General features: G+C 38.4%; 1 protein-coding gene across 2 annotated transcripts in view; it reads left to right on the forward strand.

Annotated features, from left to right (window-relative positions):
- Positions 1 to 15,968, forward strand: part of LOC146318751 (roundabout homolog 2-like) — a 126,282-nt gene that overhangs the window by 91,238 nt on the left and 19,076 nt on the right. For both annotated transcript variants that reach the window (XM_084730872.1, XM_084730873.1), the window contains 6 exons: positions 179 to 410; positions 9,011 to 9,135; positions 9,234 to 9,405; positions 11,611 to 11,787; positions 14,010 to 14,036; positions 14,206 to 14,245. In XM_084730872.1, coding sequence (XP_084586998.1) covers positions 179 to 410; positions 9,011 to 9,135; positions 9,234 to 9,405; positions 11,611 to 11,787; positions 14,010 to 14,036; positions 14,206 to 14,245 — 773 coding nt within the window. The remainder of the gene's footprint in view (positions 1 to 178; positions 411 to 9,010; positions 9,136 to 9,233; positions 9,406 to 11,610; positions 11,788 to 14,009; positions 14,037 to 14,205; positions 14,246 to 15,968) is intronic.

A 15,968-nucleotide genomic window follows, 5' to 3' on the forward strand; every position in this document is an offset into this window, starting at 1 on the left:
TGCTGCTAATTAAACTGTATGATTAACTACGCGTGCATTGTCGCTGACAGAGGACACAAACTGAATGCTGATCCACGACTCCAAAGCACTTTACCCACAGATGTATGACACCTCCCACATCATTACCATACAGCATGTCTTCATCCCCACTCTCCCTCTCCTTCCCTTCTTCTCTCAGGTGGAGAATCCATCCCAGTTTATTCAAGGCTACCGCGTTCTGTTCCGGCAGACATCAGGGCTGCCCTCCCCAGGGCCGTGGCAGATACAGGACTTGAAGGTCGCCTCAGAGAGGGACATAACTCTCTCTGGTCTGAAGAAAGGCATCGTGTATGAGATTAAAGTGCGGCCATACTTCAATGAGTTCCAGGGTGCGGACAGTGAATCCATGACAGCGCGCACCATGGAAGAAGGTAAGCGACAAATTAATTCTCATTTCTGACAAAAAAAAGTCAATTTCTATGCTGACTTTATGTTGCAAGAAATGTAAGATTTGGTTACTTGTACATGAGCAGAAGCTCTTGTGGAAATGATTCTACCTGCTTTTATATTTAGTTGCCGCTAGTAATGGCTTCATAGCTAGATAGTAATGGATAATGGCATTTCAAGTACACCCACCCACACACGCATACCGCTGCAGTGCCATGTCCCCTGTGTGTGAAAACAGGTCTCCCAGACAGCGCAGTGGGGGTCTTTGACAAGCCTGGGCCTCTGTGGGTTGGTGGGCAAAGGGGGAGGGCAGAAACTGTCTCTTTTGACATAAGCTCAGCTCTCTCCCTGCTCCTCTGTGGACCCCTGCTGCCATGTCTCCGTCACACACCAAGCAGACCTGTGTGATATGAGCCCCGGCACACACACTCACAGTCTCAATCTCAAATGAGCTTTATTGGTGGTAGCACTTCTTGGTGTTCTACTTGTCCTCCTTGTCCTCCCGTCGACAGGTCAATTGATCAGCTATTGAGCCTTCTTAGTTTAACTGTTTGTGGCACAAATGAGGCCAACATAACATAATTTGTTGCATACTTTATTTATTAAATAGGTAAATTGCATTACAATGCAATAAATTAACACACTGAAATAAAGGTGCTATCTAGAACCATGAAGTGTTCTTTGACTTGTCCCCATAGGAGAACACTTTTTGGTTCATGGTTGAAACTTTTGTCAAGGTTGCACCTGAAAACCCATTTAGAGGGTTCTACCCAGAGCCCTCTGTGAAAGGTCCCACACAGAACCCCATAGGGGATTCATTAGATTACAGAACACATATATAGTGTAATGGTTCTACCCAGAACCCTTTCTTGGATTTTTGTACAGAACCTTTCCATTTTCTGAGGCTGCTGACAAGAACCCACCCAGTAGTTTCTACCAAGGACCTGTTTATATTCCAAGGAATACATGTAAGGGGTTCTACAGAGAACTCTCTTATGTTCAGTAAGTTTCATATGAAGCTGACCCAGGGGATTCTACCAAGAATGTTCTTATATTCATAGAGTTTCATCTAAAGAACCCCTTTTATGTCCCACAGGTTTTAACTATAACCTTCTTGTTTTCTGGGGTTTCTATGAAGAACCATATTGTATTCTACAAATGAGCCCATGTCCCACTGTAGTCATCCATCATCTTATACTTAAAATTATGTTTAAATTGAGAAAACATTGAAAATAAAGTTCTCTCTCATCAAAATCTAATGTAAATTTCTTTTTCACAAAAAACAACCCCAACCCACGGTCCATTTTTTGGCTTTGTCAAGAGCTTTCAACCACATCACATCGTCTTTATCAGCAGATAGATTTTACTTGTCAGTGACATGGATCTGTTGACATGCCAGCTAGAGTAAGTAGTTTTAATTTTACCCAGAGCATTGTAAGGACTTCTTGTCTGTATTGGCTAATAGATTAATCATGATAGTTCGCTCTTGATCTAGGAAGAAATGTAGGTCAGCAATTGTAACTCAAGGTTGACTTCCTAACCTTTTTTTCAAAGTCCTCACTTACTTATTCCAAGAAGTCTTAAAAGTGCTAATGGAGCCATGGTAACAACTACTGAGCTCTCATAGCAACAAATCCATCTCCATAACAACTGAGCCCTCTTCATTTTTTGATGAAGGTTGAAAAGCTCAGGAAAAAGCTAGTTACTGGCTCTTGTCAAACTCCTATTTCCAAGGTCAAAAATGAATCTGCATGCTTAAACGTGCATCCATCATCATTAAACAGCCACCATAGCTGATGAAAATCTATCTGACATGACTCAGAAATCATGTTTATGGACAAGTTAATCTCGAAGTTTTATTCGTGTTACGTTAAGTAACAGTTATAGCAACTAGTGGGTAGCAGGAAACTCACCGCTACCTTGAATGAATTACAAATTCCATGGATTTGACCATTGTTGGGAATACTGGGATAATGTAAGTACACAACTCAAGAAAATATGTAACATATGTCTAGCTTTTTTAGACATTTTAATACAGAAATGTTACACATTATAGCTGTAATTCTCATAAGTTGTGTTTTGCCTGCTGGTTGGGCAGGGGACCTCTTTATATGGTTGCATTCAGGTGCTGCATCAGCTGGACTGCATGCAACACTGCTTGTACTGAGCGCAAGTCCTGCTGAGGCCATTAGTGCATCTTCCCCCCAGTAGGAGGGTAAGGAGGAAGTATGGACTGGGGATACAGCTGGTGGAGAGAGAAATTCCCCTCACCATAGCCCAATTAAAATGGCCACACAGGATTGCTAGAGGTCTTTGCGGACCGGTGCACATGTTCTCGTTATTTGGATCCTGGAAACAAGGCATCATGGTAGAGGAAAAATTGGCTTGATCTACTGATACTCTAGAGCCCAGAAATGTGCTGATCTACAGAATCATGAGGAAAAAAACACTCGATATCCATCAAAGGCAGGTTGGGTATGTGCCGCTGCCTTTGTGAAAACCTAGCAGAGGGCGTCTTTGGGGCCTCAGAGGTCAAAATAGCTGATGTTTCACACTTCATACAGGGGCAAGTTGTGTACTAAGATTAATGATCCACACAACCCTTCGATGAGTTGTTGGTGAGAATAATGTGGCCAGAGGTAGTCGGTTCTTTGACTTCACTGTCATCAATGTCATCCTTACGATCTTAAGGCTTTCCACCGATGCTGATGGCAAATCAAAGGAAATGCTATGGTGTGCTAAAGTCCCAGGCAGATGGCTGTTAAAATGATCTACTGATAATATGAGACCAGTGGAGGATGGCCAATAAGGAGAAAAGACAAGGCCAGCCCACTCAGGAAAGAGCTCCCAGATCCCACTACACACTGGGAAACAAGGGTTCCAAAAGGGTTCCTCCTGAAAGGCTGAAGTTCTACTCAACCATTTGCTTGTGGAGAATCATTTTTGAAGAAAGAGTTTGTCAAGGGTTTTTTCTGGTAAGAACCCTGTTCACCCAGAGAAACCTTTTTGGAAGAAAGAGTTCTTCAAGGATTGTTGAGATCCTTAAAGAAAGGGTTTTCGTTAGAACTCCCTGGATGGGTTCTAGATAAAACTATTAGAATATAAAAGCATCCTCAGAAGAACCACCTAGGCGGGTTCTAGATAAAACCCTTTGAATATAAAAGGGTTCTTGGTAGAAGCCCCTGGGTGGGTTCTTGATAAAACTCTTGAAACACAATAGGGCTTGCGGTAGAACCCATGGGTGCATTCTAGATGAAACCCTTGACATATAAAAGGGTTTTAAGTAGAACCCCGTGTGTGGGTTCTAGATAAAACCCATGGAATATAAAGGAGTACTTAGTGGAACCCCCTAGAACCCTTTGGGTAGATTCTGGATGAAACCCTTGTATTATAAAAAGATGAAGGTGAAAAGGTTCTGGATACCACCCCCAGACAGGGTTCTGGGAAGAACCATTGCATCATACAGGGTTCTCTGTAGAACCTCTCTCTGTAGAACGTTTCACAGGTTCTAGCTATAATCCTTTATATTAGAGTATAGGTAGAACTCTCCGATAGTGTCCCAAGTGGAACCTTTGTAAAAGTTAGTTTATTTAACATTACATGCGCGTTATAGGGGCATGGGTATGTTGACATAGAAATGTTTACCAATTCATGAATTAATTAGCTTAATTGATGCACTCATTTGCATAACAGGTTATGTTTACCACTTTATATCCTGTATAGCAGGACATTAAGCAGCTTAAGTGCCTTTTGTTTAATTGCACAGCTGTGAGTAGAAACTGAAATGTTCCCTCAGACGCTGGAGGCATTAATTGCTTTAAATTACTCTCTAGCTACAGTTTTCATCAGTCCTGATATCAGTATTAGTCACATTATTAAGAGCGTACTCTTTGACCTTTTTCTGCTGTTGTGAGCATTTATTGGAATGTTAGTCTACCAGTCATTACTGGTATTGTAACCATTATTCATCCTCAGGGATTGGTCTTGTACCACGGAAATTGCAGAACTGCACTTAATGGTTCCTGTCTGTTCTCCTGATGTAAACCTTTGACTGACTGGGCGAGCTCCATCAGTTTGCTGAAACAGCAGCACTGAGATGACATTTGGAAAAGTGGAGCTGACTTGCTTGATGGTGCATTCACATTAGCGAACCAAAATACCTAGTTATAGTTTTAGTTAGATCTTCTCTTTGTCATGATGGTGGTGTAAAGAACTACGTGAAACGGAATGCATATTTTCATGGTGTTTGTTTTGTGGTGTTAAAAGCTTTTGCACATGCTAAGTCCAGTATTTATTCGTAAAATTGCAAAACATTTATTCATGTGACAGACAACTGACAGTTATAAACAGCTGGTCAACTTGCAGTGGAGGGTTCATTGTCAGTTGTCGTTGTCAGATTACAATGTTGCACTCCTGCAGTGTTCCTGCAGCCTGCCTGAGAAACATCTGGAAACCCCGGTTTAGAAAACTTAATGTTATCCTGTACAACCTGAGAAACAGTGGGTTTTCTTTCCAGTTGGTTAAACTTGGTTAAAAATATAGTATATTGCATATTGAGTCTGTGTAAGGCTTAAGCATAACACCGGAGCACTAGGTAGGGGGGACGCCTCCGATTGCCACTGGGCATTTTGCACACTGCATATTTTAGTGGCCACTGTGTTTAAGATTTCTGTCAGTCCTCTCTCCCATTTTGCTGCTCTTCTATTTTTTTATCGTTCGCTCCACTCATTTCCACATACACCATGTCAGTTGCTAATATTCTATGCTTCAGTCTGCCTTTTGGGAAATGTATGAGAGGTAATCGGGATGTAACAGCTTTGTACATTTGCCGCTGTTTTACTGTTTGCAGCTGCAAGCAGTATTCAGGGTACAGTAGTGTTATGACAAAGTGAAGCTAAGAACATTTTAAACAATCACTTAAATGCAGTATAAGCCAAAATGACTGTGATGATTTTAACTGCTAGTAATGCAATGAGGTTGTATTCTCACAGTGTCTTGCGAGACTCTCGACACCTGCCCAAGGCCATTTTTTTGCACAACTGTACTTGGCAATTAAAAGTAATTCTGATTCTCTTTTTGAAAGACATATTAAAAACCCAGTAGATCGACAGCTTCTGGCCAAAGCGCTTGCATTCTGGTGACAATCCAGCTTTGCAATGTGCCACTCTTGAACATTTTGTTATTTCAACCCATAGTTATTATTCTGTGCGCTTCATGTGCTACTGCAAAAGTCCAACATCTGGATATTGCAGCTCAGCTACTGAACAGCTTGAGTATGTGTACTGTTTTTGTCGGAAAATCAAATCAAAAAGACAAATGATCAACAAACTGTTCCTGGCTGAGGTTTTGTTAAGTCGAAAATGCTCCAGCAGTGGTTTTGTACTCTAGTGGATGTTTTGTTTGTTTGTTTTGCCCTCAACAGATTTATGATTATGATTTGATTTTGTGAAATTTGGACTACAAAGGTGATGGATTGCCTCAGAAATTATGAACCAGAGAGCCACATAGATGGTCTTATTTTTCCAGAATGTTGATAGGCAATCTAACTGATTTGTAAAGGTTGACTTCCTTCCAATACAGTCCACCTGCATTATACTGGTCGGTGTTGAACTCAGGCTGTCTGAGGGGCAGTGGCGAAGAATATAAAAAGGGCACCAGCTGTATGCAGAGCTGTATCAGTACACTGACAGTCATGATGCACTTTATCATGTTTTGTCCACTGGAATGGAACCCACGAAGACATTTAATCATGTTATCTTGGACATTGGGCCACTCTAGAGGGTACTTTATCATATTTTGTCCACTGGAAGGCCACCCTACAGGGCACTTTAGCATGCTGTCTTGGACATCTTATCATTTTTTGTCCTAGTTTTATATTTGGCTGACCTGTTATTAAATAAGACATTTTTCTCTCTGAACCGTTGAACCATCACCATATTATGATCGCAAATCTGCACAAGTTGGTTTAACAGTAATTACTTCAGAAAGTCACTGCAGTCTTAATGGTTGAATATAGATACCCTCAAACTGGGTCGAGCCAGTTTGTTAAATGTAATAGAAGTAAACTGTGTTTCATATGGCAGATTTAATTCCTTTGTACTGCCAGGCTGTCAAATATTTTGCCGACATGCCATGTTTGTTCAGAGCCTCTCTTTTAAGCATAAGATAAATCAGTCAGGGTTTGTTTCATCTTTCCAACTCAAAAAATCTATTGTTTTATTTAATTAAAGGGTTACCTCTGCCAGATGCTGAGAGGTTTTCAAATTTCATTTTACATTTCTTGTTAATTTAGTAAAATAACAGTTTATTGTTGCACAGATTATATTTTATATACTATATTAGGTCTTTGTAAATGATTACCAAATTTTACCAACATAGTTTTGTTTCCTAAACTTAAGGAAGTATTTTTGTTGTCTAAACCCACCCAAGTAATTTTTGTGTGTATATTCTGAGAGTCTATCTGGATGTTGCATATTTATTATTGCTAACTTGACCCTCATTCTTATACTCCTGGTATGACCTGGCTTTATTATGCTGATTTTCCAATACAAGCACTATTTGCTGCTGCCTCACTGAGACACTGTGCACTTGTTCATTGCATCTCTCCCCAGCCATTTACTGAACCAATCCCATCTGGAGAATTTAAGTCACAGTAACCATGTTGCTCTCTGGCCAGGTGGCAAACAAGACAAAACCGTCACAGCCCACCTGCTTTGGCTTCTCTGCACTGCTGTGGCTCTCAGTGCCTTGCTTACATTACGCTGCAGATAGCATTATTATTTTGTAGCTCCTTAATTGGGTTCAGAGTAGTTATTTCATCCACTCAGTCAGAACATAATGATATTTTTAATGGGAATCATGAGAAACTATGTGCCCAGAGCAGTTATGTTAGTCTGTTCAGCAAGAGATGATGATTTGCTCAGTTGCATAGACATGGTGTTTGCCTCCTGCTGCCTGCAGTCTCTTTAAACCACCGATCTGTCCATGGAGGTTATCAGGCCAGTTTTGGTACATTTAAAATGACCCATTAAAGAGGGAACTTTGAATTTGGCACCATGAAGCATAGCACCACATTTCTGTTGACAAACCATCTCAGCATCCTCATTATAGGACATGGACTTTGAACATTTTCATTCAGATATGACATGCAAAATGGAATACAGCTACTTTGGAAGTATTTACGTGTGGCCTTAATGGTTCTAATCCATTATGGAAGTGATGTTAGCTACTGGGCTCAGCCATTTTTTCTTGGCAGAGGATATTCCACTCATATCTAAACTTGCTGGTCTGCTTGGAATGGTTGTCATTTGTGCAATTAGCGAAGCATTTTGGACCTCAATTGGTTGATGTGTATAACTTATGATGCCAGTAAGATAATAGAATTTTAAACTCAGTATAACAGAAGAATGGTGTATTTTTTTTTAGGTCCCAGTGCTTCCAGTTGTACAAAAAAAATCCTACCATTAAGATATGAAATTGAGATGAAGTGCTCTGGTAGCCATCTGTCACGCTGGCTTAGAGAATACCTTGTTGTATGGGTTGCTGTATGAATATGAATTGAGGTAGTGGCTGTGACAAATCCTTCTTTGATATGATAAAGAAAACAGGAGACACTCACTTTTCTCTTAAAAACAATATGCTAAACCATTTTATTCTTTTTTCTTATGTGTACTGTAAAAAAAACATACATGAAAAAATTCACGTGTGATTTATTCAAGTTAATGACACTTAAAATTTATAGTATTTATTTTAGAACTTATAATCATGAGTTCTTCTAACTTAGTCTTCTGACTTGAAATGATGAGATGAGTGAATATACCATACAGTGCTCATTACATTAAGTTTCAAAAGAAACATGATCAGCATGCACTGAGAAGAGAATTGTTGGACCAACTTTTAAAAAATCCTTAAGTTGGTAAGACACAAATGAATTAAGTCATTTCAAAACAAGTTAATAGGACATATGAACACAATTGCTTTAAGTCAATAGCTGTTTTTGTTCAGTGAGTTTATGGAAACTTAACAATTCAGGTGGACCATTTTATATCTGACATAATACATTATTTGATCACAAAATATAAATGTTCCTTGCATTGGACTTAAGCTTTTTTCTCAGTCTTCAAGAGAAAATGGTAGCTCTGCTTCAGGGGGGAAATCTGGAAAATATCTGAAAATAAAAATAATAAGTCTGAAATAAGAATAACAGGGAATGAGATGTAATTTCAACTTGTTGTAATCCACATAATGAGACTCACTGAAAACATTACCTTAGCTTAACTACCACTGAAATCTCCTATATACAGTGTTCATTCTTTGAGAGTTAAAACTCTCTTTATATAGTCTGAAGAAAACATATATGATGAAAACTTGCTATGTGTCTCTTATACACTGTAAGATAAATCATGGTAGCTGCTTTTCACAATAATGAAAACACCGTGAACATGTTTTCTCAACTTGTATTTCATATTCTTTTAACTTAAAAGTTTATGGCCACCCAGACACTAACATTTGTAGGTTAAAAGAAATATTTTTACAGTGTATTTTCTTCCGTTCTTTAATCTTTTCATGCTCCCTGACCCAACAGCTCCTGGGGCGCCTCCACAGCAAGTGACAGTGTTGGCAGTGGGAAGCCATAACAGCACATCCATCAGCGTGTCGTGGGACCCCCCTCCCTCCGACGAACAGAACGGCATCATCCAGGAATACAAGGTAGGATCAAACCCTGCACCTGATACCAAACTGAATATTTCAGTAATGTACTGTACAACCTCACAATGAATTCTCTCTGGCGTGTCTGTCTTTGTCAGATCTGGTGTCTGGCCAACGAAACCCGCTTTCATGTCAATAAGTCTGTGGACGCGACCATCCGTTCAGTGGTGGTCGGGGGGCTGCAGGCTGGAGTGCAGTACCGCGTGGAGGTGGCTGCAGGCACCAGCGCAGGGGTGGGGGTCAAGAGCAAACCCCAGCTCATCATTTTGGGTAATCCACTCACACACACGCCAGACCTGGAGTCAAATGAAACGACCTCATACGTAATGTGGGGCCTAGGTCTCCATCACAGATTGGGGGGTCTGGAAAAATGATTTATCAATTTATTGCACTTGAAGAAAGAAGATTGCGCTTTACAACGCAGACGTCTACTGAGAAATCAATAGCGTTTCATTAAGTGTAGTGTCTGGTAACACTGTGCCAAGTACTGTTAGCCATATCAATAATCCTCTTCAATATGTGGGCAGCTGGTGCTAACAAAGTAGACAGTGTTTTTGTAGGAGCTTATCAGACTATCACATCTTATCAAATAGCTAAAGGATGCCCAGAGTATATAAGCCCAGAATCAATATCAGAGCCCAGGCCAGATGCTCTTCATCTGTGACTTTTGACTGATATATAATAACACCCTTAACGCGCAGGGAAAGGAAACACAGGCCTGTGGACTGAAGCTTAATGATGGGGGGGGGCGGGGGTGTTTCCTGCTGGAGACTGTGAATCTAATTTCACAGCACAGTAGCCGCAACAGAAAATCAAACTCTGTCAGAGCTGCTCTGTCAATCTCGTGTCTTGCAGCTCAACTTGATAAGTGCACTGCTGAATTGATTTACTCTGCCTACATATTGGATGCACTGATGCTGTTTTTTTTTTGTATTGCTTTTACCACAGTTACCCCCCTTCCTCATATTTTGGCTGTGCTTGTGGTCCAAGTGTCTTTGATATATGCTGTCTTGGTTTTCTTTTGAAATTGCATTTATTGACTTGAACAGTGGATCTTTGGCTTTTATTGAAAATATTTTTTCCTTAATAAAAGCCATTTCAGACATGTTAAATTAAATAGGCATGACAACAATGGATCTTTTATTGAAAATATTCTTCATTAATTTTGGTTTTCTGGCGAGTAAGGCTGCAGCTAATTAGAATTGACTATTTTCATTATCGATTACTCTGCCAATTATTTTCACAATTAATTGATTAATTGTTTGGGCTATAAAATGTCAAGAAAATTGTGTAAAATACTCATCACAATGTTTCAGAGCCCCAGATGGGCTTAAAATTGACTATTTTGCCCAACCAACAGTCCCAAACCCAAAAACTCTCCATTTGCTATCATAAATAACTGAGATAAGATGAGATGAGATAAGATAAGATAAGATAAGATAAGATAAGATAAGATAAGATAAGATACTTTATTTGTCCAGCAACGGGCAGATTTTCAGCAGACTGGATAGCAAAATAGAAAGAAGCATAATCAACAATAAATAATAACTAAGTAAATAAGTAATGTAAACAGGAGGAAATATAAAAAGTAGGTTCAATATAAACAAGAGGAAATAAAGTAGTGACACTACATACAATGTGAACAAGAAATGGACTCAGCAGTTGAATTTACACCATCGCACATAGCAAAAGCAGAACACCCTTGCGTTTAAAAAAGCTGGAACCAGCAAATGTTGGACATTTTTGCTTTCAGTCCATCGATTAATCAATTAATCATTGCAGTTCTACTGGTGAGTTAACCAACAAAATAAAGTCATGCACATGATTAGACAAATAATACTAACAATGCTGGTAATATCTGTTTGTCTGATTTGTTTTTAAATAATTTATTTTTTTGTTTACATTTGAGACATGTTTTGGACCGCAATGGAAATTAAATGGTCATAATTTGAGCTGAGCAATGGGTGTATTGCTTTCATTGAATTTGTTTTCCTTAATATGAGTTTCCTGGTGAGTAGATATACAACTAATTATATCTGATTATTTACATTATCCAATAATCTGCCAATTCGCCAGAGCCCAAAATATTATTATTAAATCGCTTATTTTGTCTAACCAGAAAATCAAATCCCAAAGATTTATCATCTATCTTATAAATGACAAAGAAACACAGCAAATCCTTACATTTAAGAAGCTGAAACCAGCAAATGTTTTACATTTTTGCTTGAAAATGATTTATAATATAGTATAATTTTCCTTCAATTGACTAATTAGTTAATTGAGTAATCATTGTACTGGTGAGTGAACTTAAAAATAAACTCATGCACACAATTACATGGATTTTTTGGTGGGTTATATTCATGATTTTCATGGATAGTTATCAAAATATAATCATTTGTAGTTGAACTGACATTCAACCAATCATTTGTCTATTTCTTGCGTACATGGGTGTGTATTTGTGTGCGGTGCCCCCAGGTGCAGAACTGAGGGACATAATAACAGGCTCGGAGGGCAACAATAGCATCTCAGATGTGGTGAAGCAGCCGGCCTTCATCGCCGGATTGGGAGGGGCCTGCTGGATTGTCCTCATGGGCTTCAGTGCCTGGCTGTACTGGAGGAGAAAAAAGAGGAAGGGACTCAGCAACTATGCAGGTAAAAAATCAATTTACATGGTTCTGCATCAACACAGAATCTCGAAGCACGCCGGGTCTCTCCCTCCAATGAAAAGCGATGTCATCACAGATGCGACTCCATTTGTGCTGGCTAAAATGCAGAACAAAGGAAATATATTCACCACAGATGGAAATAGGCCCTATTGACTTTAATTCACTGTGCACTGATGTGCATCAACTGTGCTGAGTTCCATCAGCACCACACCTCAACACTCTAATACATTCATGCGAGATAAGTAATTTAACATCCCCTTCCATTATCAGACCATGGCTGGTGTTGTTTGCACATTAACACGCAGCGCGTCTGCGTTTACGTATGAAATATTCTTATCCCTCTGCGAGTCAAGCATATAGCTGTGCACCATTATCATAATGTGTATTGCAGCTTTCATTGTAGTGACTTGGGGAGTGAGTGCTGTGATTTCCTGATTCAATAGGGATTTACATGATTGAGTGCTGCTCCTCTGATCCCTTCTCTCAAAACAAATTGAGGAGTTTAATTCCAAAACACCACATTTCCATTTTAGGAAAAAAAAAACAAAACACATTTTTATAGGTATGGTTAAAATATAAAATATAGTATTGTGTCTTTTTTTAAAGGAGAAACATGTATTTACTGTAGTAAAATAAATGGTCATGGTCATGAAATGAGTGTGATATATCATCAGACATCACAGAAACGTGCTAAGTTGAAACTCTGGCATCTCCGACAACAACCTCACAGCCATGTTGTCCTTTGAAATTTCAATTTTGGGCTGGAACCACTTTTGTTTTTTCATTTCACATTTATTAGAGTTAACATTAATGCAGAATGTTCACCGAATGATGTCTGTTTATAAGTCATAACCTTTTAGAAGGAGTAGATGTTTATGATGGTTAAATTAAGCAAAATGTTAATAGAGTCTGGCAGCCAGTAAGACAGGCAGTTACTGAACTCTGATTTCACCACTGTTTTCAGAGCAGTGGGCTTTTGTTTTTCAGGATAACGGTGTCAGCTTTACATCGACAGACAATTTATAGTTATAAACGGCTGATTAACTTACAGTGTGGGACTGATGTTGTTATTATCAAAACATAATGTTGCAGTTGTCTTGTCCTCCTCAGCTTCAAGGAGAAATAACTTCAACAATAGATTGGATATTAAATACAGATTCAACATATTTCATACTATGGTCTATGGCTCCAACTTGCTATTTGGACTGCAGTACTCATTTTTGAATGCTAGGGTTCTACATATTGCTCTTTTAAATGTTATATATCTCTGAACCAACTTTGAATGATATTACAATGATATTAAATAAAACTCTTTTTCTCTCTAAGACAGCCCCCATGCTCCAATTTTGAAAGAAATAATTAAATAGAATGGTACAGATGCCCCAGGGCAAAAGGGGTCAAATGTGTGACCTTCATTTGAACTATGTCCCTCAGGACAATCACCGTAATTCAGAAAATGCTGGAATGCAGCGGTTAGACGCATTACCGCCCCGAGTTTCATTAAAGTGTGATTGGTGCCGACATACCACCGGTGATAAATGAACAAAGAAAGCAAAGATGAAAGGACTCGATCCATATTTCCACACCTTGTGTCATGAGTGTTTTGTGTGTATCATATGGCTGCATCTTTTTGATTTGAAGGAACAGTTTGGATTATTTGATGTGGGGTTGTATGAGACATTTATCAATAGTCAGCAGATGCCGGTCAGCACACCCCCAGTAAGGAGAAGCAGAGATTGGCTCCAACATGGAAGCTGAGCAATGTACTGTTTTAGATGTGTTCATCAACAAAAGGAATTTTTAGACAGTTAACCTAAAAAGAATCAATATCATACTATATTTAGAGTATTTGCACTGCTTTACTTAGCTGTCAAATGGTATGTTCTGATATATAAACCAAACCAATCCAACCCAACCAAAATCCATAGGCAAAATTAGTCATTGTACCTTGTAGAACAGTTGCTGATCTTCTTCTGCCTACGTCATTTGTGCTATTGCGTGATTTTGGTGTTTTAAAAGGATAGTTGGGATTCACCAAAATCACAGAATAACACAAACTAACAGTTTGTGGCAGCAGCAGCAGACCATCAAACACTGTGTTCTGCAAGGTAAAATGACTGATCTTGCCAGTGGAGTTTGGTTCCCTTTAATATGATTCATGACATTCCATCTAACTTTAAAACACTCTCCCTGTCTTTTGAATTGCAGTTCAGTCCTTCACCTTTACCCGTGCAGGTATGTCTATTTTTGTGCATTATATATTGAAATATCACAGGAATTTAGCTATCTACATTTTGACAGCATTAATGTATGTGTCAGTCAAACTGATGGCTGTACTGTATATTTTCGACAAAACCTTTTTTTTTTTAATTTTCCCCCCTGTCCTCCCTCTTTTCTTTCCAAGTTACATTCCAAAGAGACAGAGGCCTGATCAGAAATGGAAGGTGAGAATTTAAATTAACTTAGAAAAAAAGGCAAGAAACATTACAGTCAAGCTTTTCCACTGACATTTGACACATGAGCGCCACGCAATGTAACGCCCGCTCTGCCTTCTCAATGACAAGGGCCCATTGTAATACCTGTAATGAAGACTTCTTTCCTGATGAATGCAATTTGCATACATGTTCCAATATCCCCCCTGCTTGCTCATATCAGTGTATGATTTGCACTGATGTACACTTGATGAAATCATTAATCACCCCTTTGAAGTGAGTGCTACCAATTAATGCAGGTGGGCCGCTGTTTTGTTCACTGGCTCGCGCTCAGTTCATCTGATGGTGTTGGCAGAGCGAGAGGTCGTGGGAGGAGGGGAGAGGTGATGAATGTGCTGTTTAAAAAGCTTGGCATACAGTGCACAGTGGGTCGTGTGTGGGCACGGAGCAACAAAGTGTTGGACCTTGAGACTTTGCGCAAAATGCCCAAAGTGAAGCCAGCCTTTGTATCCACTCAATTTCAAAGTGTAAACCAGGGCTGGTTGTAACATTTTTGTTTGAGAATCAATAACAATTGGGGTTGAATCAAAAAAGATTAACTTTATCTAAGTGAGTCCTAATCAGAGTTTAGTAAAATTAGGCTTAAAATGATTAAATCCAGTTTTAAAAATGAGCTGAGCTCTGTTGCACAATTTAAAACTAATCTTCATCTAACAAATCCAAGTATGTTGATTTAAATGGAAAATAAATTGTTTAATCAATCAAGATGCTTGCTTACCCAAATTAAAATAGATAAAAATAAATTTGAGTGGTGCTGGAACTTAGTAAGTATAAACGTTAAATTTTATATATTTTTATAATATAAATATTATATATATTGGCTAAAATCATATTGTTTGCTATCTGCCTTAAAAAATATATTGCTTTCTAGATTTGAAATATATATGTATATATATGTATATATATATATATACATATATACATATATATGTATTGCATTGTGTGCTAACTTGCTAAAAAGTTAACAAAATGTTATATTGTTTGCTGGATAGATAAAAACACAAAGAATATTATAATGTGTGCTAGCTAGCTAAAAAAGGGTTAAAAAAAAAAAAAAAAAGTCATTTTATTTGCTAGCTAGCTAGCTAGGTAACAAAATGTTGACTAAATAGCTAAAAAGTTGGTTAACCTGGTTAACCTACTCATGACGGCTTAGCAGAGATTTTTTTTCCCAACTCAAAAATACAGCCATTTTAAAAGTTAAACCTCCTCAAGTGTAAGTTCAACGTTAATATGGGATCACATTTTAAATTGGAGTTTAAAGTTTTAGTGAAAAAAGATTAAATTTAATCTAGGTTTAGAGTTAAAACTGAACTTAGGTTTAAAAAGAGGTTTAAATGTAATTTTCTTAAGTTTTAAAAGAGGTTTAAATTTAATTTTCTTAATTTTAATCTAATATTAAAGTTTAGTGCAACATAATTTAAAGTTATTCAATAAACCGTGATGGACAATGTGACAGTGTCCACAGTGAAACATAGCGATGGAAATTGAATATGGACCAGGCAATAAGAAAATACTAAACGGGACATGGAGACAGTGCAATGACCTGCAACAACAGCTTATTTTTGTTTTTTCTCCCACATGTCAAAAACAGACTTTCACCAACAAGTCTTTCCTTACAGAAACTCTGAGGTGACACACTACTTCAAAAACAGGAGACTTTTAAATCACAATG

This window comes from Lutjanus erythropterus, chromosome 11 (assembly GCF_056507025.1).
Source record: "Lutjanus erythropterus isolate fLutEry1 chromosome 11, fLutEry1.hap2, whole genome shotgun sequence".
NCBI lineage: Eukaryota > Metazoa > Chordata > Actinopteri > Lutjaniformes > Lutjanidae > Lutjanus > Lutjanus erythropterus.